General features: G+C 42.7%; 1 protein-coding gene across 1 annotated transcript; it reads right to left on the bottom strand.

The window, feature by feature from the left end:
- Positions 1 to 4: 4 nt before the first annotated feature.
- On the bottom strand, positions 5 to 25,511 carry LOC119383293 (transcription factor SPT20 homolog). Its single transcript, XM_037651361.2, has 21 exons — positions 25,260 to 25,511; positions 25,072 to 25,146; positions 24,933 to 24,997; positions 24,784 to 24,850; positions 24,543 to 24,698; positions 24,386 to 24,421; positions 23,012 to 23,050; positions 22,787 to 22,900; positions 21,546 to 21,742; positions 20,498 to 20,651; positions 19,702 to 19,755; positions 17,561 to 17,763; positions 16,506 to 16,538; positions 15,147 to 15,362; positions 12,595 to 12,644; positions 11,268 to 11,398; positions 10,054 to 10,170; positions 9,608 to 9,707; positions 7,257 to 7,435; positions 2,564 to 2,654; positions 5 to 1,504 (listed from the first exon to the last, which is right to left on the bottom strand). The coding sequence occupies exons 2-21, from the start codon at positions 25,114 to 25,116 to the stop codon at positions 1,353 to 1,355; spliced, it is 2,199 nt and encodes a 732-aa protein (XP_037507289.1). The 5' UTR covers positions 25,117 to 25,146; positions 25,260 to 25,511; the 3' UTR covers positions 5 to 1,352.
- Between the last annotated feature and the right edge of the window lie 90 nt (positions 25,512 to 25,601).

Here is a 25,601-nt window from a genome sequence, read left to right as displayed (position 1 = left end):
CTCATTTCAGTGAGAGTCAACTTTTACTGCGCATTTGAAATGTACATATTCAACGACAGCAACATTCAAGAAAAAAAACGGGAAAGAGTTGCTTTGGAACACTTCATGCAAGTTAAAAACTATTCTTTACACATTTCATTTTGTATGTACATATTTTGTCACCACCACACACACACACATCTTTTTGGGCAGGGTATGACCGAGGTATACGACCTTTACATGATTTGTAGGGTGGTGGCAGCAAGGGAAATAGTAAAAAGTGTGCGAAATCCCTTGTTAAGTTAAAACAATGCACCGAGGGGAGGTGGGTGGGGGGAGAGAAATCTTAACTACAGCATAAAAATGTCCTCACTTGTGGAGTGGCACGATCTGTTTCTATGTACAGCATTGGAAAGTGGTTTATGAAGGCAGAAACAGTGCTTTCTTTTTTTTTCAGCACCTTTTGTTAAACAACTTTCCTGGTCACATTTTAGAAGCCAAGAAACAGCACATTCTACGGAACTGTTTGACGGGCAGCGAGTGTAAAAGTGTTCCTGGAGTGAACACTTAATGTGGAGGACGATTTCTCAAGATGCAGGAACAAACTAACAATGTGATTGGCGACCAGTTTCAACAGACATGCACTGAAAACTGTCCATCTAGTTGCAAGGTTTAAAACATTTGTAAAATCTGGTATTTAAAAAAAATTAGTGGCACTGATAACACTCTTCCATAATGCAGGAAACTAACAATGTAATAATGTGCTTTGTGACTACTTTGAAGCTGAGAAGTAGTCGCTGATGATTAGTAGTGCGCTGATGATGCATGGCATTTTCGCCGTAACGTGCAAAGCAAAAGCAAGGTATGGCTGCTATTATGTTGTGCATGCAACCTAGAGTGGACTTTGAAAAATCGTGAAACTAGCCGCCTTTGATGCCGGAACCTGAAATGAATGGGAGGGACCTGCTTGCCTAAAGAAAATGATGATGATAAACAAGGTAAATACGGCCTGCTTGAAAAACATCACAAGTGTTATTAGCCAGCTGCAACAAAATTTTAAACTGTCGAAACCCATTTCAGATTCAGGACAACTGGCAATACAATAAATTGTTGCCAGAAGTTATGCACCGGTCAGGTAGTTAAGAATCGGACTGGCATGGCCTCTGTGATGAGTGGCACCAGATATGCATCGAAAATCTCTGAGGCCATGGAGTCCACATGACATTTAGCGACCCCATTGCGTACTATCTGAAGGATGTTAATCACATAATTTCACGACTGCCAGCTCTGAAGTTGCCAGGATTGCTTCGATATCGTACACTAATTGTAAAATTTTGTTGCAGTTGACCTATAGAAATGGCTCTCGAGCGATGCTACGTTTTGCCAGACTTTTTACGGCTGCGTTGCCTCGCGGCAGCCCCACCACTGCCTCCACTGGACTGCTGAGGAGCTGTGCTGTGCGCTTGAAGTTGCAGCTGCTTTTGCAGGGCCATTTGCAGCTGCTGATTGTGCACAGTCGTCGGTCCTATGTAATTAAAAAAAAAAGAAAGAAAAAGGCATACATAATTTTATCAGGGCAGCAGCATCACAGCTGTGAATAATCTCTAGTAACATTGTTAGACATCAGCAATCCTAGTGGAACTTGTAATTTTACGAGGCATGCACGCGTGCGTACATCAGGAATTCAGTGACATAATGTGCTGTGTCCCTGCGACAGCTTGTAGCCCTTTCCCAATTTTAGTGCACTTTTCCACATGACAGCACTGTACCGCGGCAAAAGTGCATTCTGCACACACGAGCCATTTTCATTGGCGCTGCTTTATACTCCCTTTCATACATTAGGTGCAACGCCATGGAAGTGTTTGCAGTATAAGTGTTTGTACCAAGAAATAGTACAATGATTTTACCACCTGTAAGGCGATTTTTTCATTTTTAGACTGAGCAATAAATGATGATGCCTTGTGTCTTAGAAATAAACACACCCCATTATATTTATACGGTTGCCAAGAGGTTATTGTGGATCGATTAACGTTTCTTTGGCTTTGTATCGTGGCCTCCACGATTAGTTCAAGTAGGGCGCAGCCAGAGCCAATCGCGGAGGCCACGTTTATGACGACGAAATCCAAGTGTGAGACTTGCACATTTTGCAGACCAAACTTCTTGCATAGCTTCCACGGCATTGCACCTCACGTATGAAATGGAGTATACTTGCTCCTTCGTCTTGTCGCACTCACTGCACCACACCTCCATGTACATATTAGAGAGACTGCAATTACCTTCCTTGGACTGCAACTTCTCTACCCCGCTTTGAGTGCAACTGCTACAGCCCAAATCCGCACAAGGCACCATCACGCCAGCATTGTTTCAGCGAGAGCTGCTGCCGTACACGTTTCCCGGATAGGTGGTTCGGCCGACTACCCAAAATGCATAGTGCTGCCGCCGCTCATGAGAGCTACCTATAGGCATGCATCCTGACAACAGTTAGTACAGAATATTAAATGGCCAGTGTAGCATCTTGAAAACCCAACACTCCATCCATGAAGCACTCTTATTTTTTTCCATTGGCAAATGACCTGATGCTTACCTGTGGCATTGTTTACAACATTTGATGCAGCTGGAGGCATCTGCCGAGGCAGCGTCCCAATTAGTGGCAGTGTCTGCTGGCCCCCAGGAACCTACAATTAAAACAAGAAGTGTGCAGTGTGTTGGTGCTGTTTCTTTATTTGGCAAGTGGCTGCTTCGTCTGCCAGGGCATGACAAGTCAGTCTGCAGCCTGCATGGCGTTTTCCATACAGGCATGTTGAATTTGCATGCCACAGCAATTCAAGCACTTGACATGTTGCAACCGCATGTGTGTGTGCACACACACACACACATTCTGTAGTTGTACACTTTTCAAAATTCAGAAGATGTAGGAAATGTGGGAAAACTACTAGATGCCTGCAGGAGTATGACCATAATGAATACTACAGCATTTCAATGCACATGCACTGTTTTTCTTCTAGCAACTCTTCATTTTTTTTTTTTTTTCACTGCGCTACTAGTACCACCTAAGTACCGCCTAACTAGAATACGGTGGATCCCTGCTGATATGTTCCTCACTTATATGTTTTCCCGCATGTAATGTTTGTGGCATTCGGCAATAACAAAGAATCTACGGACACCTATGTATTAGATCCCCTCTCCACACATCGAGAGTGCAACGTGCCAGCCTGATATGCAGTGAATGGTTGGTGCACTGTATATTCTGAGGATGTATGCCAGACTTCCATCAGGGTCTTCTCTAGGCCCAGTGCTGGGCGTTATCGAAGATACATGTACCTTCGATACTATCTTAGATACTCTTCGGGTATCTTGTATCTGTATTGCGATACGTCTCACGAGACGTGTATCAGTATCTGTATTTCCGATACATTGATGAATGTATAGTGTATCTTAAGATTCTTACTGCGATCGCAACACCACGATGCGAAACAATAAACGTTGGTTGAACTCGGCGTCTCAACCTGATACTGCTTCCACTAAAACACCAGATTAAAACTAAAGACAGTGACATTATTTTATCTTTTCGCCAGAATTTTCCAGCGAGGGCAGGGATGAGCTCTGAGCGTCCCTATTGAGGGAGCAGAGTCACGTGGTGGCGCTTGTGTCGTCCCGACATACAAACGCGCAAACGTCTACTCCTAGAGGACATTTTCTTTTCACGGATTCTTCCTTTTTCTTTTCAGTTGTGTCAGTGCTGTGGCGCTTGGCTCTTAGCCGCTGTCCTATGCCATGTATTCCAATGCGCGCAGTGTCTTTTGCACAAATTCTGATGCCGCTCGAAGTTTCTCTTGCGTTGTGCTTCGTTACGAAGTATGAAGAAAGCAAGAAAGGGGGTTGCTTTGCGTCTCGTGGCTTTCACACATTGGCAATTTGAAGGACCTCGTCGATGCAAGTTTGGTTTACATGCAATGAGATTGACTTATATGCAAACGAGATTCGAACATCTATAGCACCACTGGTATCGATGCTGTATTTAACAGAACAAGCATTCGTCTAATAGAAGCTATTTTGGCGTACGTCTCTACTTCTTTTATTCAATAGTTTCAAAATCATAATTGGATTTTGAGCACAAGTTCATTCTAAGCTGTCCTTTTCCATCCCATACATTACCTATGCCTCTGTACTGCTTTTTTCGGGACTGCTCATGGCAATATGTCTTTAACATGCTGTTAAGGTAAGCTCGAGATCTCTGCTTTATTCTTACTTTTAGCTGTCTGCATCATTTCTGCTACTGTTCACAGACTTATATTCAGACTTAAGTTTACTGTTATGTCAAGGCGACGTTGAGAACAAATATATAATAATCTGCGCGTGCTTCCAGTATACAGTAACAAAAATTCTCTTTACTGTTTAGTAAAATAGCGAAATTGAGTGTTCATTATAATAACGTAAATTATTAGCAGCCATCTCAAAGATGTTAGCAAATGGATTGGAGAAACATCGTTATACAAAATGCTCCGTTTTTCTAATGAGCGTCTCATCGAGCCGGTTTACGCTTTTACATAGGCACTGAATTTTCTGTGGTCTTACCTTAAATGCCTAATTCTCATAGCTATTAGGGGTTACCCGCAGTGATAGTCTAATGGTTATGGTGCTTGACAGCTAACCCGTAGGTCGCGGCCGCCGCAGTTCGATGCCCGTGTGCTTATATTTCAGTTTTATAACACCACGTGGTCGAAATTTTTGGAGCCCTCCACTACGGCATCTATCATTATCATATCGGGGTTCTGTGGCGCGTTAAACGCAACAATTATTATAAGCTCTTCGGGGTGCCGCCTGTATCGTGTTCATATACTTATTCGCTATGTTTGATGCAGAACTGCTTTTCTATTTTACTTAGGTATATTTGTTTTTTCTTTTTTAGTCTTCTCAAAATATTTATACTGTTACTAATCACCAGGTAATCGGGGCTTAAGTGGCAATATAGTGTGAATAGCGGTGGTGTCCTGTGGCATTTCGTGCAAATATAGAACACGTCTGACACGTTTCCTGGGCTGCAGATGTTCTCTCATGAAGGAAAAATTGTTAAAAGATCGCGCATTACTGAGCACGTCGCTAACGAATGCTTTACGCCAGCAGATATGCAGAAAATAGAAGTAATTGCAGTTTTATGTCCTCTACGTAAACACGATGCATCGCAAAGAATGTCGCTACCAGCTACTCGCTGATGTACACCTGTCCGATGATCGGGTGTAGCAAAAACCGTGCTACGTTTACGGGCAAGGTAGAACTTAACCACTGCATTTGTGTATTGTGCGGAGGCTTCTTATCGAAGTTCTTGTGATTAGATCGCATCCCGCTAGCTGGTCTACAAGCAGAGCATCGACTCCACCCAATTACAAAAGCGGCAAGCAAAAACTGTTATCAGCGAAGTGTATAAAGAGCTGTCATGATATGCAGCTAAAGCAACCCCAATAACTTGTTTCAGAACGAAAGTAAGATACCTTCAGCAGGAAATACAAAACTTTTGCAATACTAACAGACATTACATTCAAATGAAACAAAAATGGCCACAGTTAATAAACTTTCAAGCGAACATTTTTGTGCATCGGCGTTTAGTGCTACATTACCGTATAGAAAGATATATAATAACAAATTTCTGAATGTATCGAAGTATCTTAAGATACAATTGGAATGTATCGTATCGGATACAATTGGCGTTGTGGTATCTTGTATCTGTATCTCAAATACTTCTTGCCTGAGTATCTTGTATCGTATCGCGATACAATTTCAAAATATCTTTGCCCAGTCCTGTCTAGGCCATAAGCTGATGTATAAATTCTTCTGAGGTGGAGCTGTGTGCAATTTGCCTGTTTTATTGTGTAGCAGCATTTTTTCCCCAATTTTAACCGCATATTCGTAAAACACGTTTCCCGTCTACTGCACGTTTTTTTCTCACAGTCCAGTGACAATCGTATTAGAGGGGTTCTACTTTATACTATGTGTGATGCAAATGTAATGGTGTGCAAACTGTAATGTGTGTGAGAACCAGTAATTACTAGGGGTGTGCGAATAGTCGAAATTTCGAATATTTTTCGAATAGTGTTTGCTATTCGATTCGATTTGCACTGGAATTTTACTATTCGAACTTCCCGAAGACAAATACAGTCAACGTCGGATTGAGAGTGACCCCTTCAGATTTTCAATATGATTCACCTCATTACACTCTTGCATTGCAGCAAAGCTGTCTTTCAAGCTCCGTTACGGTTGAACTTAGCCAAGACACAGTCAACGTCCCATGGAAGTGGTCTTTAGCTTTTCAATATGCTTCACCTCATCACACCCCCGTATTGCGGCAAAGCTGCCTTTCAAGCTCCGCTACGGTCGCAAATATATTAACGAAAAAAAAATGCTGGTTTTAACATGGAGATGAAAGATGTGGCAGAGTTGGGGGCTTTATTAATGCTGTTTTGGACCTGAAATTTGTGCAGGAAGTCCGAAAAATCGGACGCCGAAGCTTTTTAGCATCCAAAATTTCAGATGTTATATATCGATGTCTATGAGACAGATTTGGAGCTCCGGACTTGAAGGGAGCAGACCCTTGTCTGCCACATCAGTTGGGCTTCCACAGAAGTTGAAAGAGGAGGAGAGGCTGAGGAAATGGCATCTTTGCCTGTCACGTGTAAAGTGTTGTCGGCAACACTTTGGTTGCACCAAATCATGTACATAAATACAATTCAGCCTCTACATTGCCTCATTCTTGATAAGACAACTATGAAACACAACCCCACCAGTGCTTCATCAACCTAGCAAAAAGAAACACTTTCATGTTGCTATCTCATAAGAATATGCTTAGGAATCCTCTCCAACTTTTTTTTTTCAGCAATTTCACTTCGAAGTATTCGAGAAATATTCTAGAAATATTCGAAAAATATTCGATTCGATTCGCACTCACACTTCAATATTCGAATTCACTTCGCAACGGAAATTTTGCTATTCGCACAGCTCTAGTAATTACACAGGCATGTACGATAAGTTACGTACAAGTAGACAACACAGGACCTCTTAGATCAGATTTTTGATGGGCGACGACTGGGCTCACAGCTGTCGCTGTGCTTTGGGTGTCGCTTGTTTTTGTTGGCACAAGTTCATTACCTTTGGCACTGCATAGTTGATGGTACAATCTAACATAGGTAACACAGGTGACACTTTCAAGTTGAATGCCGCTTGTTCAACTTCGTTTTACAAGGGTGCTTTGTTACCGTCCCGGGACAAAGGAACAATCTCCTTACCTGGAGCAGAGAGACAGGTGCGGGAGTGCTGCGAACGGCCTGTGGAGGTGCAGCCTTCAGGGTGGGCGCCACCAATTGGGCTGTCAGTGTTTGTGCCCCAAGGGTGGCCACTGTCAGCGGCATGGAGAGCACACCTGATGCGGGGCTCAGCACCGTTGACACTGGGTTCACCATTCCTCCTGCATAACACACACCGTAGACTCTCAGTAAATGGAAATCTCTTAAACGGAATTGCTGCTTAAATGGAACAACTGCCTCTAATATGATTAGTTTTGTACTTTAATTTTGCACCCTCAGCAAACAGAATTCTTGTTAAACCTCTGAAGGTAGAATTTTTTTGCCAAATGCGACCCGCCAGGGTAGATTTTTTTTATTGCCGATTTAAATTTTTCGAGTGAATCTATTTCAGTAAAAAATTGTAACTTCGTCTAAAAATTCTAAAAAGAAAGCTTATATGACTGTTAAAGAATTATCCGTTGCAATAAACATCTGTGTAGTTCACAGACGTACGAAGATAAGTGCACCAAGTGGCATCAAGTGCAAACATGGAGGAAGAAAAGTCACCTTAGATCAAGTCAGCCTTGTCTTGTTGCGCACGCTTTTGAGATGTCGCTCGCTTATCAAAATTTGAGTCTGAACTCTTGACTCCTCGTATGACAACCTGACATCCAGTGAATCAGATTCTGATTCGGCGGTCGAGCGGAGATTCGGAGGAATCGCCGTTAGACTCACTTGCAGCGGAGAAATCTGCGTGCACTTCCATAGCGCAAGTGATCTGCGCGGGTGAGCGCATTGAGAAAAACTGTATGGTTATGCACGCATCCAGAAAGCAGAAAGAAGTTGGAAACCTACAATAATCCTTCATCTTATCGCCAACAAGACGGAAGCGGCTTTTGCGAGTCCCCAAAACGGGAAACCGAGCCACAATGGCATCGTTTGTGTCAGTCAGCGCCTGCAGGGAAACAGGCATTATCATGTCCCGGGGAGCAATAAACGAGAGAGTAACAAAATGGCCACCCTTTGAGAGATTCTAAACCAGACAGCCGTCTGTTTGGTGGGCACGAGAAGCAGGAACAACCCGAAGGACGAAACCGAAACTAGACAGTGCGCCACTGCAGTAAGGAAAAAACAAAACAAAAAACAAAACAGAGACATCAGAACAAGAAAAAAATTCCACGTATTCCCGCAACGTGGCAGCACATGCGAAGTAAGAGAAATGATTGAAAAAAATGTGCTTTTTAAACATACAAGCGATGACGTACATGCACGTCATTGACCATCTTGAAGGTGTTCGCTGAGGACGTCACTGACCCTGAAAGGGTTGAACGGAACATCTTTTCCTGTCCCTTCAGGTTCTGTCCAACGAGACTCTGCTGTATTGTGTAGGTGTGATTTCCCTTTATGTTTGACAGACAAACACACACAGTAGGGGAGGCTAAGAACTTGCCGAGACAAAAGCTGCCCTGAACACTAGGAGAGTACTGTAGGAAACTGGGAATGCCAGATTAATAACAGGGAAAAAAGCTAGGAAGCGAGAAACTAGACGACTGCACATGACAGCACATCCACTATGTACCAGCAACAACTGTGGGGCAGCTACCCTCAATTTTCTATAACAAATACATTTACACAGCCACTTCGCAATGAACTTATATAATTTACAATGTGTTGACATGATATCATGATGTGTATAAGATAGCTCATTCACAGACATTCCCTTTGATGTGTGACACGTGGATTCTTGTAGCACACATGAGAAATGCTGCCTTTTTCACCGTCACACGTAGCGTTTGAGTTCGAATGTAGTAATGTATACTGTTGCACTGCCTCGCTGCACGTGCTGTGCTGTGCAGTGTGCTCTCACCATTTTGTCACTGATTGCAAAACAATCACGAGAACATATGTCGCTCTTTAAGCCATTTTTTTTTATACAGGCATATTTGAATGTCTTAGCTGCACAAGCGCCCTTGAGCTACCTTGAATGTTGTATATAAACACAGGCATGCACTCTTCCAAGAATTACAATTTAACTGGGCCAATGCATCTAAGCCAATGGAGATAAGTTTAACTTAAGGAGCATGAAATTTAGACACTTTATTATGTAAATGTACAGTCTCCCATAAATTGTTATTTTGCCACCCACTCATAAGGATTAGGCCAAAAGTATGGTTCTTACATTGCAGTTTGACACAAGTTCTTGATTCATTATGGTACAGCTAGTGAATAAAGGACATAAAACGGCATAGCTAACAGAGACAAAAGTCTGTCAAAATACTAGTGAAAAACTTGCAACATCCCACCAATATCAATCTACACATGCCTAGATAAAAAAACGTTACTACATTACTAACCAGAGGACACAATGACAGCCGATGGTGCCATGGATGCCACATTTGTTGTCTGTGCTACACTCGCTGCAGACTGAATATTCTGCACAGATGAGTCTTGGATCTGCAAAGAGAGCAAACATGCTTCTTATGACACTGTGAACAAAGAAAATGCCCCAAGCTGTCACACATAACAGAGCACCCCTCTGACAATGCAGTATAAAAAAATCGGCTGATTTCAGTGATTCATGCGTCTCTCTTACTGCGACAGCAGTACAAGAGCAAAATTTTCAATTTTTATGCAGTGCGGCAATTTCCCCTCATTTATACTAGCTGCTACAGCTACAGGCGCATAATGCTAGGTAATTTTTCATCTTTGCAGCCTTAATGCTATTTCTTACACACATACATGCACACATGCAGGAGGGAAATAATACATGCAAAGCGCAGCATACACCTGAGACACACACCTGACCATGCAGGCTTCCAGTTGCTCCAACAAGCACGCTAGACTGAGTCACAGGCACCATGGTCAGTGAAATAGGCACAGGAATGGCAGAGGACAAATTGACGCCCGTCAGAGACATCTGCACAAATGATGAGCATTAGAAACGACAAAAGCTATCAGCTTGAGTCCAGATCAACACAGTAATAAGTCCTCTTTAACACACGTAAAAAATTTCAAATATACTGATTGTATAACATCACTGGGCAGTTTCTTTTTCAACATTCAAATATCAATCTCATGCATGTGCAATGAAGCCTAAAAAGATGCCAAGTGATTGCTACATTGAAATGTGCTGGTGTTTTCTGTCTATCACAGGTGTGTCATTTCTGGAAGCGCTGATTGCATGAACCAGAAGTAAATGTAATGAAAAGTATGCATGGGGCGTCGTCAGATATACATTAGTGTTTTTAGTGCATGGCAAGAAAGCAATGCATGCCAATGTTACCATTTCATTGAGAAGCCTGGTTGGGCACTGTGCCATGTTACAGTGAAAGCATCTCTGAGAGTGACCAGTTAAAGAATGTGACTTGAATGTGCAAGCAACCTGCCTACTTCGATGTGTTGGAATCACATAACCATACTTTGTGTCACTCACTGCTAGCTGCTCAATTTACAGTGCTACAGTCAATTTAATTAATTATTCATTGATAATTACTTCCTCGCCATGACAACAATAAGAAGGGCACAATGGCTTACTCCTTTCAGAATGCCAGTCTTCAGTTCTAATAACACGACAAGGACGTGTATGAAAACATACAGGACAACATTTAAGCAGGAGCACTTGAAATGGGCCATACCAATATCTGTATTAGGGTCAGCTTAAGCTGCGCTCCAGCTGTTTCACCAATTCGTTTTGAGTTGAGGAAGAGCCACATTTCATCATTACCAAAAGAAGAAGTATAACGAGATCAGTTCAACGTGAACGGTACACCAGTTTACATCAAGTAATGGCAAGAAACGCTGCTGAACAAAGCACTCCACAAATGCTGCCCTGTGAGTGGGTGATTACTGTTCCCAACGATTGGTTGCAGTCCTCAACAGACAACAGGAGAAGTCAGAAACAAACATGCTGAAATCAATGTTCGTGTACCCTGAACATTCAAGTTTTGTGAGTCACCGTTTTTATTCTGGTATACAAATGGTTCAAGCAAACTTTAATCTAAAAGCCATGCTTACCAAATTATGCAGGCCAACATTCTGTGATAAGCTGATGTTAGGAAGACTGACCACCTCCGGTGACTGCGCTGGCAGTGCGTTTGAAATAGTGGATGCCTGGTTTGGTTTGCTGGTAGCGTCATCGGGACACACTGCAAAGATAAAAAAAAAAGATTGTTGGTTTTTTGACTGGAGGCTAAGGTATCGCTCAAGTATGTCAATAATGTGTAGTACGGTCAACGTCCGATTTTTCGGACTCCCTAGGGACTGCAAAATCGTCCGAAAAATCGGGCAGTTGGAAAAAACTAATTAATGCTTTTTTTCATTCCACTCAAGCGGTCAAATCGCCACAGCCACGTCCGAAGTAGCTTTAATGCCTCCCAGTACAATTATCAGGCATTTTGGTGCGCGCCCAGGCTCTCGCAAATACATTCGGTACCTGCTGCGAAGCGCGCTTAACTGCGTGACAACCGCCATTTGCAAGTTTTAGAGCCGCTGATACCAGCAAAGCGTGGGATAGATTACGGCTCTCTCGCATGGAGTGTTTGGAAACGATGACGCGGAACACAAAGACTGTGGCTGGAGAGCGGACGACTCGTCCGGCTTTCCCCTATGCGTGTGCACACGTAAACGATGCATACACACATCGCCGAATCTCCGACGATAAGCAGCATTTGCTGCCGTGCAAAGCCGATCATTTCTAGTTGTGTGCAACACATCACCAACTAAGCTGACACTGTTGCTGTATCGTACGCATGCATTTATCATAAAAGTGTTCATGATGCGCACTTTGTTCCTGACTGCACACGGGCGCGGCAATGGCGAGCTGGTTTCGTCCGTGAAGGCAACGCGTCCGTCATCTTAGACGCTCATAAGCGTTTGCGTCGAAATGCAACACTAGCCATCACTCTCCACGGCATTACGAGACGCGCGCCAAACCGGACTACTTCGCGTAGCAGTACATGCGCAGACGCTCCGCCCCCGTAGCTTTCCCTTCATTGCCACAGAAAGTTGTCCCCGAGTATAATTAGTATATTCATTTTGAAATGTGATCTGTGCACTAGGCTATAGCAAAGAAAGTACTATCATGGACAAATGAAATCGAAGAAGAAATTAAAAAGTATATAGCAGCACTCCCAAGCAATAACTCGAGAGCACTATCTCGCACTGCTAATTGTTTGGTTGCCAAGGCCTCACCGTAAGTGCACAAACTGGAAAAGAACGCACTGGTGAAAACAAAAACGAAACAATGCGTTTTTGCTAGCCCCAACTCACTCTTATTTCAATTGTCCATTGACTGCACATCAATTGAATATTGTTGCATCATCATAAAGGTGGCTTTTCTCACCTGTGTGACCGTGGTTGGGTTCCAGGATATTTATGTTCACTGGCTCTTTCCTGCGAAAGGGAAGAGAAGGTGCATGGATAAATCCTTCAGGTTGGTGATGCACTTGGCGACTTTTGGTGATGCGTGTGTTAGCGAAGTGCTATACCAAATAAAGAGGTTGATATCATCACCTGGGGTAAGACGAAATATCTTCTTATAATCGGTGTGACCTCAAAGATGTGTGTTTGTGGTTGTGTAGCTTTGTTTATGCTCCCTTTCTGATCTACACGTGTTCTATGACAACGTCTTGAGTGGAATAAGCAAGGCGCTGATAAATGCGAGTCAGTTTGTCAGCAGTTAGTGCTGTGTTGCCCCATGTTCCAGGCATTTAGGGTGTTCGTCGTGTGCCGAAAGTTTTTCTAAAAGTGTGAAAAATTAAATCTCTGTCTAAGCATTGTATTAGCAGGCTATAAATTTGGATGTTTGTTATTAGTAAGGTAATCCATAGTATATGTTGGTGAACATACAGTAAAACCTTTTTAATTTGAAGTCACCGGGTCCACAAAAAGATCTTCAAATTAAGTGGGTTTTTTTATTAACAGAACGCACGAAAAAATAGGATACAGGAAACTTCGAATAACTGAAAGTAATCAATAGGCTTGTGCGAATATTCGAGCACTTCAAATATTCGAACGAATATTACAGTATTCGAATTCGCTTCGAAACTAATTGAAATTCTAGGAAATTTCGAAGCATTCGAAATGAACGAATAGACATGCTATATAAACCGCATGTAATCCCCTGTAAAGGTGGTTTCACTGCAGTGAAGGTGTGCTATACCGTGAATACATCTTCCCAAAAGAAATTCGCACTGCCGCGAAGCCCCACTTCAAGGTTAAATAAACATGAAGTAAAACCTCGTTAATTCAAAGTCACTGGGACTCTGAAAAATTTAAGCGGGTTTTCGAATTAACCAAACATACAAAAAGCGGGATGCAAGGAACTTTGAATTACTGGAAGTAATCAGAGGTGGTTGTTTTCTGTGACTGCTAGTTTGCGGCTACAAGGGTTATGTTTTCCAGCAATACCTGGCCCCAATTTTGCCGCTAAACCGGGGAAACGGCGGGCCTCGCTGCTGCCAGCGCAAGAAAAAGAAAAGGAAAAAAAAAATGGTCTCGCGGTCAACTGAAATGCGCGCCTGCGAGAAAAAAGACATGCTTTGCTGCAACACAGTGGTGACACGCAGGCAGCATGTCACCTGCTCCTCGCAGCGTCAGCGCGTTATGATGCGACCATTCGCCCAATCCTTCTGGTAAAATAAAGAATTTAATAATGACCAGTGTGACGGAATTCGCGATGCGTTCTAGGTGGAAAAGATTATCATTGAAGTTTTTTAACTGAGTTTTCGAAGTAGGTGTTGCAGGCAAGTACTCCGCCAGCAGCGCAAGTGCGCTAATTGCTGGAACAACCACCAATCGGAGGTTCGCATACATAGCAAATTCCGTCAGACCTCCCTTTATTAATTTCTCTATTTTCCCAGAAAGAATGGGTAAATCATGACGCGCTGACATTGAGAGAAGGATGCGTCATGCTGCCCGCGTGTCACCGCTGTATTGCAGTGAAGCACGTCTTCTTTTCCGCAGGCGCACATTCCAGCTGACTACCTTTTGTTTTGTTTTTTTCTTGCACTGGCAGCAGCGAGGCTGGGATGCTTCACTTGTCACTCATTAGTATCGCTACAGTGCATTGCCTTGTGGCTCCTAAGGCCATCGTTTCTGTGGATTTGCGGCTAAATCGGGATCGGGAAATGGGCACATGGCACCCAATGTTTTCGAATTAACTGGGCTGGTACTGACTGCCACTTCAAATTTACATTGCAAAATACGGGGCCGCAGAAATCCTTCTAATTGTGCGGGATTTAGAAATAACCGAGTTTGAATTAATTAGGTTTTACTGTATTACCCTCACATCGATTCATCATTTTTTAAGTTTAAAAGCTTGTTTGCTCTATATACCGGCTTGTATGCTCTATATATAGTAAATTTTAAAATGTAACATATTTTACAGGTTATCACTTGCGTTCTACCGAAAGTCAAATCCTGCTACTACTCAAAGTTGGTTCCACTTCCCTTCGAACCAAAAAGAATGACATATGCATATGTCTTGTTTCAACTTTAAAAATATTGCGCTGGTTAGTTGGGTTATGACAAGTATGCTCATATTTATTTCTAAAATGTGATATAAACTATTCGAATTCGCTTCGAAATTCACTTCGACAAAATCACTATTCGCTTCGAATTCGCTTCTGACCTAAAATTTACTATTCACACAAGCCTAGTAATCGGAGATGCTGGATTGTTGTGTCCAGTATTTTGCCACTCCAAGGGTCACGTTTTCCCCAGGAAAACAATGGCCCCTTGGAGCCATGAGGCAATGTCACACAGTGATGACTAGTGTGTTGATGACTGGTAGCTGAAGCACCCCAGCCCAGTCGCCGCCAGTGTAAAAAAAACAAAATGGTATGCCTTGCACTGGTACACCTTGCACAACATGCATGTGAACTTTGTGCGAACCTGTTCTCAGCAGTAGCTAGCACAGGTGGTGATTCACTGAGCTGTTCTTGTGCCTTCATGGTTGGCACTGCTGCCGATGGTTCACAGTGTTCATCCAAGCCACCAGACATGCTCTGGGGGTCAAGGACCACTGGTGGTTTGCCAGGAACGAGGTGGGTGATCTTCACAGCCTTGCGGCCCTCCTCGGTGAAAATCTCTCGGAACTGGTCCAGGTACCTGAAGTGGGAATTGTATATGATCATGACTTATCTCAAACGAAGGCATCCCAACTGCTAAGCCAGTGGACGAACATGGGTCCTTAAAATATTTTCTAACCTCTTCATCGATATTGATGAATCTAAGTGACTGTTTATATATGGCTGCCGATATACAAAGACGGGAAGAACGAATGCAGCGACTAGAGCGAGCAGGCTGAGCAAGGAAGTTGCGAGGAGACAATCAGTGCCATCTGTCGCATAAACTATGAAATAATAAAGGAGACTATTGTAGTGTTCCTGTGGGAGCACTTACAGGAACACCAATCCCACAGGTGCCCTTAGCACCAATTGGTACGTAAGAGCTCTGCCGACTTCCGAGTTCATTTTCCACGCATGGGAGCAGTGTTCGTCCTCATCACAATAAAGCTAAGGTTGTGACTAGGGTGGCTAGCTATTTTAATGCGACGGCATTGGAACAAACACTTGAAATAAAAACCGGTCATCACTGCTTTTTCTACTCTTTTATTTTAGGAAATACTTTGTTAAATCGGGCTGGGTGCGAAGTTTGTTTCACTAATTCAGGTTGATGAGAACATTGAACCCTAGTAATGAGTGCCGGGGAATGAAAAATTCTTCATTAGAACGGGAAATTCGTAGAATCGGGTTTCGTTAAATCGAGTTTTAACTGTACAAGTATGGCTTTGTAATATCGATAGTTGACCGTATATGGTAGTCGTGATAGTGGGGCCAACGTCCAGCCGTTGAATACACTCAAACCTCATTATAAGAAAGTCGCATCTGACACGAAAATAAATTCGTTATATCCGAAAATTCGTTATAAACGTATATTTGTAACCCTGTATATATGACAAAACTATTCTTCATTTACTTCGTTATAGCCGATAATTCGTAATATCCGTGTTCGTTATATCGAGGTTTGAGTGTATTATTATAGCCTATGCACCGGCAGTGCTGTTGCCACATAAACTTTTTGGATGGGTATAGCAGCTGGAGCAATGGTCTTCAACTGTGACTAGTTACCACTTAATAAATAAATTGTAATACTCTACTAATGGCGGGCAACTATGGTGCATTATTTTTGCAACATGATCTAATGAACATCGTTGGGCAAAATTCAAGGCATTTTATAGTTTGTACATACCTGGTAACGTTGGCTTGACTGCCAAGGTTGAATCTGCAAGCCACAAAATGTATCAAGGGTTATCAGAGCAATAGCCCCACTAAACACTTCACAAATGCACATAAAAAAATCCACAGTGCCCAAAACGAAAATGCTGTACTTTTCTCGGAGACCATGGTTAGAGGCAGACTGCCACAAATTCTTGGTTTTTTAAAAGACAAACAACAAAGCGTACCATGATAAACTAATCAAGCCACCTGAACGACTCTATAAACAGGATTCTCCCCCAGAAATTAATACAGCTACCAATGAGAATGCAAAGCGCTATGATCACATAATATGCAAATGCGATAGTTAATTGCCAAAAACGTCTTTGTAAGGGCTCCTACACCATTCACGGTAAATTCATCAACACCGCTGTGTGGTCTCGTATGGGCCTTTGGCTCCTCAGTACTACATAGCAGCAACAAAACAGAACAAGCTTCCTCTTAAGTTCAGCACATATTTTTTTATTCTAACACTTTCCCTTGGCAGGGTTTAAATGTTTGTTAGAAGTGGTTTAAAATGCACCTTAAAAATAACAAACCAAGCTATTATTTCTTATTACTGAAATTTTGAACCATAAAAAGGAGGAGGTCATCATAATGCAACAACACTCCATTTCATTTCTTTGTTATCATCCACCGCTTGTAACACGCCTATTGTGGTGATTGGGTAGGCAAACCATAGCTCCAACCACTGAAGAAAAAAAAACAACAGAATCGTCAAGATTACCACAATCTGAACTTCTTTTCTCTCTCTCTCTCTTTTTTTTTGGTGCATTCTCTTTCATATCGACCACACAATTCTTGGCAAGTGCCCATAGGTGGGCACACCAAGTGTGTGTGTGGGGGGGGGGGGGGGTCGGGAAGCGCCCTGCATTCTGATCATAAGGCTTCTATGGGATGGGGTCGAGAAGCACGGGGAGGCGCTGCGGTAAACCCCTCCTAATTGAGAACTCTGCGTGCACCTATGCAAATGCCCCATGATGGCGGTACGCCATCTGCCACGGGTTCCCCAAAAGCGCCAACACTCACTCGCAGCTAGTGCCCTTGTTGTTCCCTTCCCGATCAACGTAGAGACGGCCGAAGAACTGTTCGTCGGTGGGCCTTTGGAGGATGGTTACACGGGTTAGCTTGCCCGTGTTAGGCTCCGTTTCCAGTACAAACTCCTGCACCACCAGCGGTGTGTTGTCCATTGTTGGCGCGGAGGATTCCTTGACGCGTGCCAGTTTTTCCACCTGCACGAGCACATGCACCGATGAAGGCCCATCGTAAATATACTACTGTGACCATGGCCGAGGAAACATCATCACCGTCAACCTATTCTATGTCCACTTCAAGACAAAGGACTGTCCCAGTGATTTCCGATTTACACTGGCTAGTGCGAGCAGGTTCCATTTTATTCATGCGAGCTTCTCGATTTCGTCACCCCATCCAACTCGCTGCCGTCCTCAGCTGTGTTTCATATCGCTTCATATAGATTCAGCGAGATTAATTGATGACCAGCTGTCTACCCTTTGCATTATGTGGCCCGCGCAGGTAAATTTTTTTCGCTTAGCACCTACAAGAATATTTTCGCTTAGCAGCTACAAGACGTCCTCGTCAGACAGCATAAATATAGGTGCAATTTTTCCAATAAAGGTTGTTGCAAGTTTAGCGCTCGTCGTTGTTCGTGTTCCATCCGTTGTGTGTTTTCTTACGCTGCAGTGTGCCAGAATAGTGGCTATCCCTGTTTGTTTTCTGATTCATTCTGCTGTCTTTCGATCTCTTAATGTTACACCTATCATCTTCCATTTTGTCACACGCTGCGTGGTTGGTCCTCAACTTCTTCATGGGTTTCCTTGTTATTCTCCAAGTTTCAGCCTCATATGTGAGTAATGGCACATTTTGTATATATTGTAACCCGAACCTCTTCATCACAATGCTACGGCATCACTTTCTTGACTGTAGTACTGCTTATCGCTGCTGTGCTCACTCTCCTTCTACGCAGCACATCGGCCCCTTCCATACAAACTTCAGTGACAAAGCCAAGCACTCCTTGTCCCAAACATGTGACACTGTTAAAGTGCTGTTGCTGCAAAAACTGCTCACACAATGCATTTACAAGAGACACGGTCCTGGCCAAGAAAGACAAGAGTTTCAGCCAGGATGTGTTGTTTGGTGTCTTCTTTGGAGTGATGGCCTAACTCATTCTTTCTCACTTCAACATCTCGTAATTGTAAGCTGATAAAGGTGCAAATATTAGTGGTAGAAACAGGACAATGTTATAACAAGACCATCCATGCACACAGCCTAGGGAATTGGTGGTAAAAATGCAACTGCACGTATTTGATAATCACTGTACAGGCAACATCCGATTCATTTTAATAAAAGAGGTGACATCTGTTAATGACACCTGTCAGTATCTGCTCTCTTCAGAATGGAGCTCAAGGCATTTGGTAGCATTAACTACGTTTTCACATGTGCAAGTAAAGTCACAGAATTTGAAGAAAGGCTTATCTGTAGCTTCTTCAGTACTAAGTCATTTGTCCAGTCTCCATGTCAGGATGACGGAGTGGGGGGCAAACGAACTGCTTAAAGAAGCATGATTCACTGAATTCAAAAAGGCAGTGTTTGCAATTCTTTTTTCCTAAGCTGTCAAAAGTAAATACATAGATCACAAGGTGTCATTATAACGACATGGGAATATAAGCGTAAAAGAAATGGTCTTGTCAGCATTTGGCTGTTCACTGTGGGATCTGCAAATGTTCTCCGCTGTGTAAAAACAACAACAACAACAACTAATTTTTAGTGAACACACCAGAAGGGACTCGTGAGGGGAGCCAGTCAAACAAGCTAGACTACACTGTTGGCAGCTACATTTATTCTAAAAAGTAATTCACCATATTTTCTTGGCTGTGTGTAGAAAATGACGGCTAGATATTCTGTCTACTATGAAACTGTCACCACTGAAAACTGTAACTGTGCAAAATAAATAGAAAAAGCAGTTCAGTGAATAGGCTTGGAAAGCTATTGCGCAACAATACCACCTTTACTGGTCCTTTACTCCTTTACTGGTGTCTCGGGCCAGTGATGAGTAAAGTGGAATGCAAGTACTAAGTCATCATCAAACAAAGAGGAAACACTAGAATTGAAAACAACACAACACTATGTATGTGAGCCCAGAATGTAATTACCTCAATCTTTTGGGGCACTGGCATTGCCGCCCTTTTCTGCACCCAGATATCAGCCTGCAAGATAATGAACATGTATAAGAACCCTGACAAGCAACTTGTTCAATTTATTTTGTATATACCTACAAAGCAGGGACAACACTTATAACAATTCAATTCAAGTCCTTTCCCTTTTGAAGGCTCGTCAATGGTTGGAGTGACATTCTGTCTAAATGAACAACGTCATTACCTAGAAGGTTTAAAAGCCAACAATTCAGCTCCTGTAATGCTGCCCATCAGAAACTAAAAGCCTGACCGCAAGCTGTGAAGGTGTCTTATGCCAGGTTATTTCAAAAGCAATCGGGTTAGCATTAACAATGTGAAATTGCCTGTGATGTACAAAAATCGCCTTCATTACCACAGGCATTGTTATTCAGCTTTTTTTTTATTCAGGAGTAAAAACAGAAGAAAGAAATTGTAGATCAATATTAATTTGACAATTGTGGATAAACAAGTCTTCATTTCATTCCTTTTGTTTTTTTGGGCATATATTTCAGTATTAAGACTTCTTGGGGGCATACTTGCTACCAGAATACATTAAAAGATGTCCATCCTTTGCAGGAAACAAAATATATTAATATTCTCAGAAGATAAACCATGACGTATGCTCAAAGAGACTGTTTTCTAATTTTCAATCTCTTTCAGGTTGCTCATTTTTGCTGAGAAACATTGGTACACCGTGCTCAGAAACATGTAGCATTTCACAGTCTACACAACGCTCACAAACGATGGGCATAACACAGGCCTCAGCCCACTGCACCTGTTTGGAAGGCATGGTTGGCAGCGGTGTCGGTGCTGGTACCCTCTTGCGGTACTGCGTGATGAAGTCGTGCGCCCTCAGGTATGGTGGTGTCGCACACTGCTCCAGCTTTTTCCGACGATTGATGGCCACTTGGCTGTGTTTCTTTGCCATCCTAGAACAAGACATAAAAGTATGGCACAGGCAGTTACAGTGTCCATCTAGATACCTTCATACCACCAGGAAGTATGCTTTAAAATGCGCAAGATTGTGTTATAGAACTCTGACTTATTAACTTCTGCTTCATTAACCCTCACTCGAAGAGACAGACAGTGTGAATGTGCGAATTGGGCAAATAGACATATGGAGATGATTAAACCAAATGAGCTAAAAAATAAAAACGATGTGCACGCATTATGGAACACATTCATCAAGCATTATCCTAGCTTTGCATGCTTGGCAAATTATCAAAGAAATCTGCTGTGCCCTTGTCATCATAAAGAGAGCACGTAACAGTTTGTCATAGAAACGGGTGCACCAGTAGAGTTTCGCCACAAAGTGTGAGTGCCAAGTTTAATGACTATGCACCATCATACAAATGAGCTGACTTTAATTTTTCCCTGGACTGCGAAGGTTAGGGCTTGCCATGAGTGCGCAAGGCTAATTAATCATGAGGCCATTCTGGAAAAAGGCGTCAACGCCTTCAGCTGAGACAATACTTATCAAACTATGAAAGACCCAAAATACTGACGCTGCAACGTGACACTAGTTTTTGGACGTCGCCATTGCTAAGTGCACTGTGACATACCAGACACGAACAAGGTAGATGTAGTATATTCCGGACGAAGGCAAGAACAGAAATTACAGGACACAATTGGCATTACTGCCAAAGATAGATCGTTAACAAGCCTGAATTGCCACTTAAATGATGGACAAGGCACGTGTATCGCAATGATCACTTGTTCTTATCTCTCAAGAGTATAATGTGAAGTCATGACTACAAATTTCCGCATGTGTTACTAAAATTATCATAGCCAGTGGCTGTATGATAATTCAAAGAGCTAAGCACCTGCTGATCATGTGGTTGCTGAGGCGAGCCTTCTTGTGCTGCAGCCAGTTGGAGACAACGGCCACACCCACTGTGGGCTCCAGGCAGAGTGGCTCGGCAGTGGCCATGACCAGTGCCGCTTCCAGGTAGAGCTTATCCTCAAGACTCCACGAGTGGCCATCGCCACGCGCCACCAGGCCCACGTCGCAGAGCACAGACTGCAAACGCATCATCTCGAGCCTCTCGGTGTGCATTCGAGTCACGGCTAAGCTTGCGGAATTAAATAAGAGACATGGCATAAGCAGTTGCCTGTATAAATTTAGTTACTGAGGCATTAACTCTATAGTGTCACACTTAGTCAGTCATGTCCAAAGTTGGCTCGATTATTAAATTATTACCACCCTGAAGGTGCTTCACAATGAACCAGGAGGAGTGCATGGGAGGGCACTCTCTAATTTCAGTTGAGTACATATTTTAATGCACGACGTTTCATTACACAGAAAGTTCTGAGTTTCCATTTCAGAATCAATTTCATGATCTATAGTACTTCAATCATTGTGCCAAGACGTGGCAAGTACAATGGGGACAATATAGTGTGCCATGCAAGTATGATGAGGGTCAAGTATTTGAGTTACATGTATGAAACTGAGTTTCAATATGATGAACTTCGGTTTAACAATCATGAAAATCGCACTTCCTGGACCCCTAGGTTAAGTGCAGAAAGATGTTTAAACATGAAGGCAGCATCACCTGTACTAGTGGATAAGTGCCTTGGTGCACTATGCTGAACAACAGTGAGAGGTTGTGAGACCGCAGAAACGGGTTATTAACAGGTGGTATAAACTTTTGGATTTGAAAAATACTGAAAGCAAGCCTGGTTTTTAAAAGTACCGTCATCGAGAAGATCACATCCTTCAATTTTTGCTAGGGGGCTAACAAGGACAATCCAACAATTGAGGACATCTTGAGAGTTCATTTTAACGTTTATGAGCTGATTGAGCAAACTTGGCAAAGAACAATACAAAGGTGGGAATACAAGCGTTAATATTAGATGTCTAGGTTTAATATGTTTTAAACAGAAAACACAGTGCATGTGGTGCAAAGTATCACAATAACCACAAAATAGATGATCTTCAATCATCCAAATGAGCACATCCTAAATATAGGGACAAAGCGTGGGGTCCATAGCATGCCCACTGAGGCATGCACATAGCTACATTCTCTAACATTAGTAGTCTTGCGTGCCAGGTGCTCAAACTCACCTGAGTTGTCGGTTTTAGGAGCACATAATGCGTGGCAAATGTGCCCATTGTTGGTAAGCACCTCCTGTGGTCCCGTACTTCAACAACTATGCAGCCGCTGTAGAAAACTGGTGCCTAGGAAAAGGGCATGCCACACAGTAAATGCACAAATCATGAAGGGGAAATTTGTGTGCACTTGAACTTCCAAGCCAATTCGTATGGGCAAAGTAAGAAGACATGGCATACCTGAGATCTTTCCAAAAGGTCAACAAGGATTGGTGGAAGCTTCAGCGTGCAAAAGAAACGAAGAAGAGCAACAAAGCTTAGTTAATTCATCCGAATATCGAGTTGCTACTCTACAGCCGCTGTTATTACGTTTGACAAGAGCAAACTGTGCACGCAAAATGCTGAATAGTTGCCAAAGCTGGGGGCAATGAAGAAGTAAAGAGTACGCCATTTAAATCATGTTATTCCCGATGTTTCACAAATAGCTCTATGGTGAAAGTGAAACAATTATTCACAGACAATAAATTCCATGAAACAGCTGAAATATCCACTTGTTAGAGTATATATAATTTATAGAAAAAAAAACAGGCTTTTACAAATACAGAGAAAGTTGGGCCTCAGTGAACTTTTTTTTTTTGCATTTGTCAAATAAGCACCATACTTCACGCATGAATAAATGACAACTTTTTTTCAAACGAAATGAACTTCAATTTTTTTTTTTTCACCAGATATGCTGCAGACACCTTACTATGCAAGTTTTCTAGCTCGCCTCGGCAACAAAATGGAACATGGCTTCTGCAAATAGAAGTGACTGGAAAAAATATTTGTAGGGCACTATATAAATTTGCAATTATACGTCAGGACACCTGCGTAGACAAATATTGTCAACTGTGGGCGACTACTGAATTGCATCTTTGCTTTGAAAAGTCTCCACTAACTAACTTTAATGCTATCTATGAGTTATGCGGAAGGCACATAGATTTTCTCAGGCTGCTTACTCATTCGTGCATGGCATGACAGATAAGTTGTCGACCATGTATCATATAAAATTGAGTGAAAGTTGGTTTGAATAAAGGGCACCATACAGACAGAGGGAGCAAAAATATTAGTGTCATAAAATATACTAGATTACATGGTTCTGATAAAAAAAATTAGTTATGCAGGTGGCATGCATGTATTTTATTTATTTTAAAGTTATTTCTGTGTGTGCGTGTGAGAGAGAGAGAGAGAGAGAGAGAGAGAGAAAGGGTATATGTGCATGTCTTTTTTATGTGGTAGTTCATGTTGAGAAAAAGATTATAAAAAATAAATTCACCACAGGACCAAGAAGGTCTCCTGGTCAATGGTGCACCATTCTGTGATCTAACTGCATATTGCCTTTCTAGCATTCATTGCTTTGAAGCGCATAGAAATGCAAACATATAATTTTAGTGCACAGCCGTGGGCACACTTCATTTGTACGAGCTCGCAATGTCGCGCACAAATGCGGTTTTGTCCTTAGAACATCGCTCTGTTTATGTTTCATGCACTCTTGTATGAGCAGTACAGTTCAGACAGCGCTCTTTGGTTACGAAAGAACTTCAAAACAATCTGACAACACCACTAGGAACTTACCTCTTCACTGTCGATGTACTGCAACAGTTCACTTTCCTGGAGCAATGTGAAACGAGGAAATGATTACCGAAACAAGGCAAGAACACAAGCCAAACATGCATTTCCCGAGCCCGTTCCCGACTCGATGGCTACGGGTGGGCGCTTTAGAGTAACTCACCTCGTAAGGCAGGCGAATAGTTTCTGTTTCTGTGCCATTCCTGGTTTTCAGCATGAGCGAGTAGCCTTCGTTGCCGGCATAGAGGTTCAGGACGAGGCAATTCAATTTCTCCTTGGACACAAGCTTTCCCAGGAGATTTGAGCCATTGTATAAATTCTGCGCGTAAGCCACGGCGAAGGATACGGGTGAACAGTGAGCGAGATAACGGTGAGCAGTATCGAAGTGAGATAGCGAAACTAACCTTGTTCCTCAGATTAAAATTGCATTCGGACAAATACAGTTCAGTCAGCTTCTGTTGCAACGATGGGCTGCAACGAAACCGAAAGTTTAGCGTTAAGGCCGGCAACAATACGGGTACGCGTAAAAGAACAGGCTAAGCGACACACTCACTATTTTTCTTTGCGATGTTCACGACTTAACTTCCCAGGCTGCTGCTTGGCTGTTTGCAACAATACCTGCGCAAAATAACGCTCGACATGACACGCGAGCAAAGATGCATGCTCACGAAACAACGGAAATTTTTACTTACGTTTGCCTGTTGAAGGCAAGATGAGATTGTAGTCATTGATGACATAGAGTCAATCAAGTGAGTGATTTGCGAAATCTAGACACGCAAGAAACAGGAAATAGCTGTGAGAAAGACGTCCGACACGACTTTCGGCGATCGCGGTCACAAAAGTTCGCGCGATTCCACGCGAAAGCGTTCAAAGTACTCACCCGTCAGCTGATGTTTACACAGACGCACTGGACTCTTCTCATTTGAGCGTCCGTTTACCACCGCACGTGTACACAAATACATTGTCACTGACAAGCGCATCTTTGCGCATTCTTGCTAACATATACATATGCTAAGATCACGACGTATACGTAAGGATCTGCTCCAGATCATTTTGAACGCCGTTTCGAGGAAACTTGTTAAAAAACTCAGCTTCGCAAACGCCAACTAGGGCACCATTTTGACCAGTGTCATCAGACGTTGCAGGAAGCTTGGTCAAATCGCAGCAATCGTGTCTGGACGATATCAGCGTATTAAAAATTTATTATACTGCATTCAAGTAA

The sequence above is a fragment of the Rhipicephalus sanguineus genome, chromosome 2 (genome assembly GCF_013339695.2).
Source record: "Rhipicephalus sanguineus isolate Rsan-2018 chromosome 2, BIME_Rsan_1.4, whole genome shotgun sequence".
In the NCBI taxonomy this organism is placed as follows: domain Eukaryota; kingdom Metazoa; phylum Arthropoda; class Arachnida; order Ixodida; family Ixodidae; genus Rhipicephalus; species Rhipicephalus sanguineus.
Note: the sequence above shows the minus strand (reverse complement) of the source record. Positions and strands in the feature narration are given on the sequence as shown.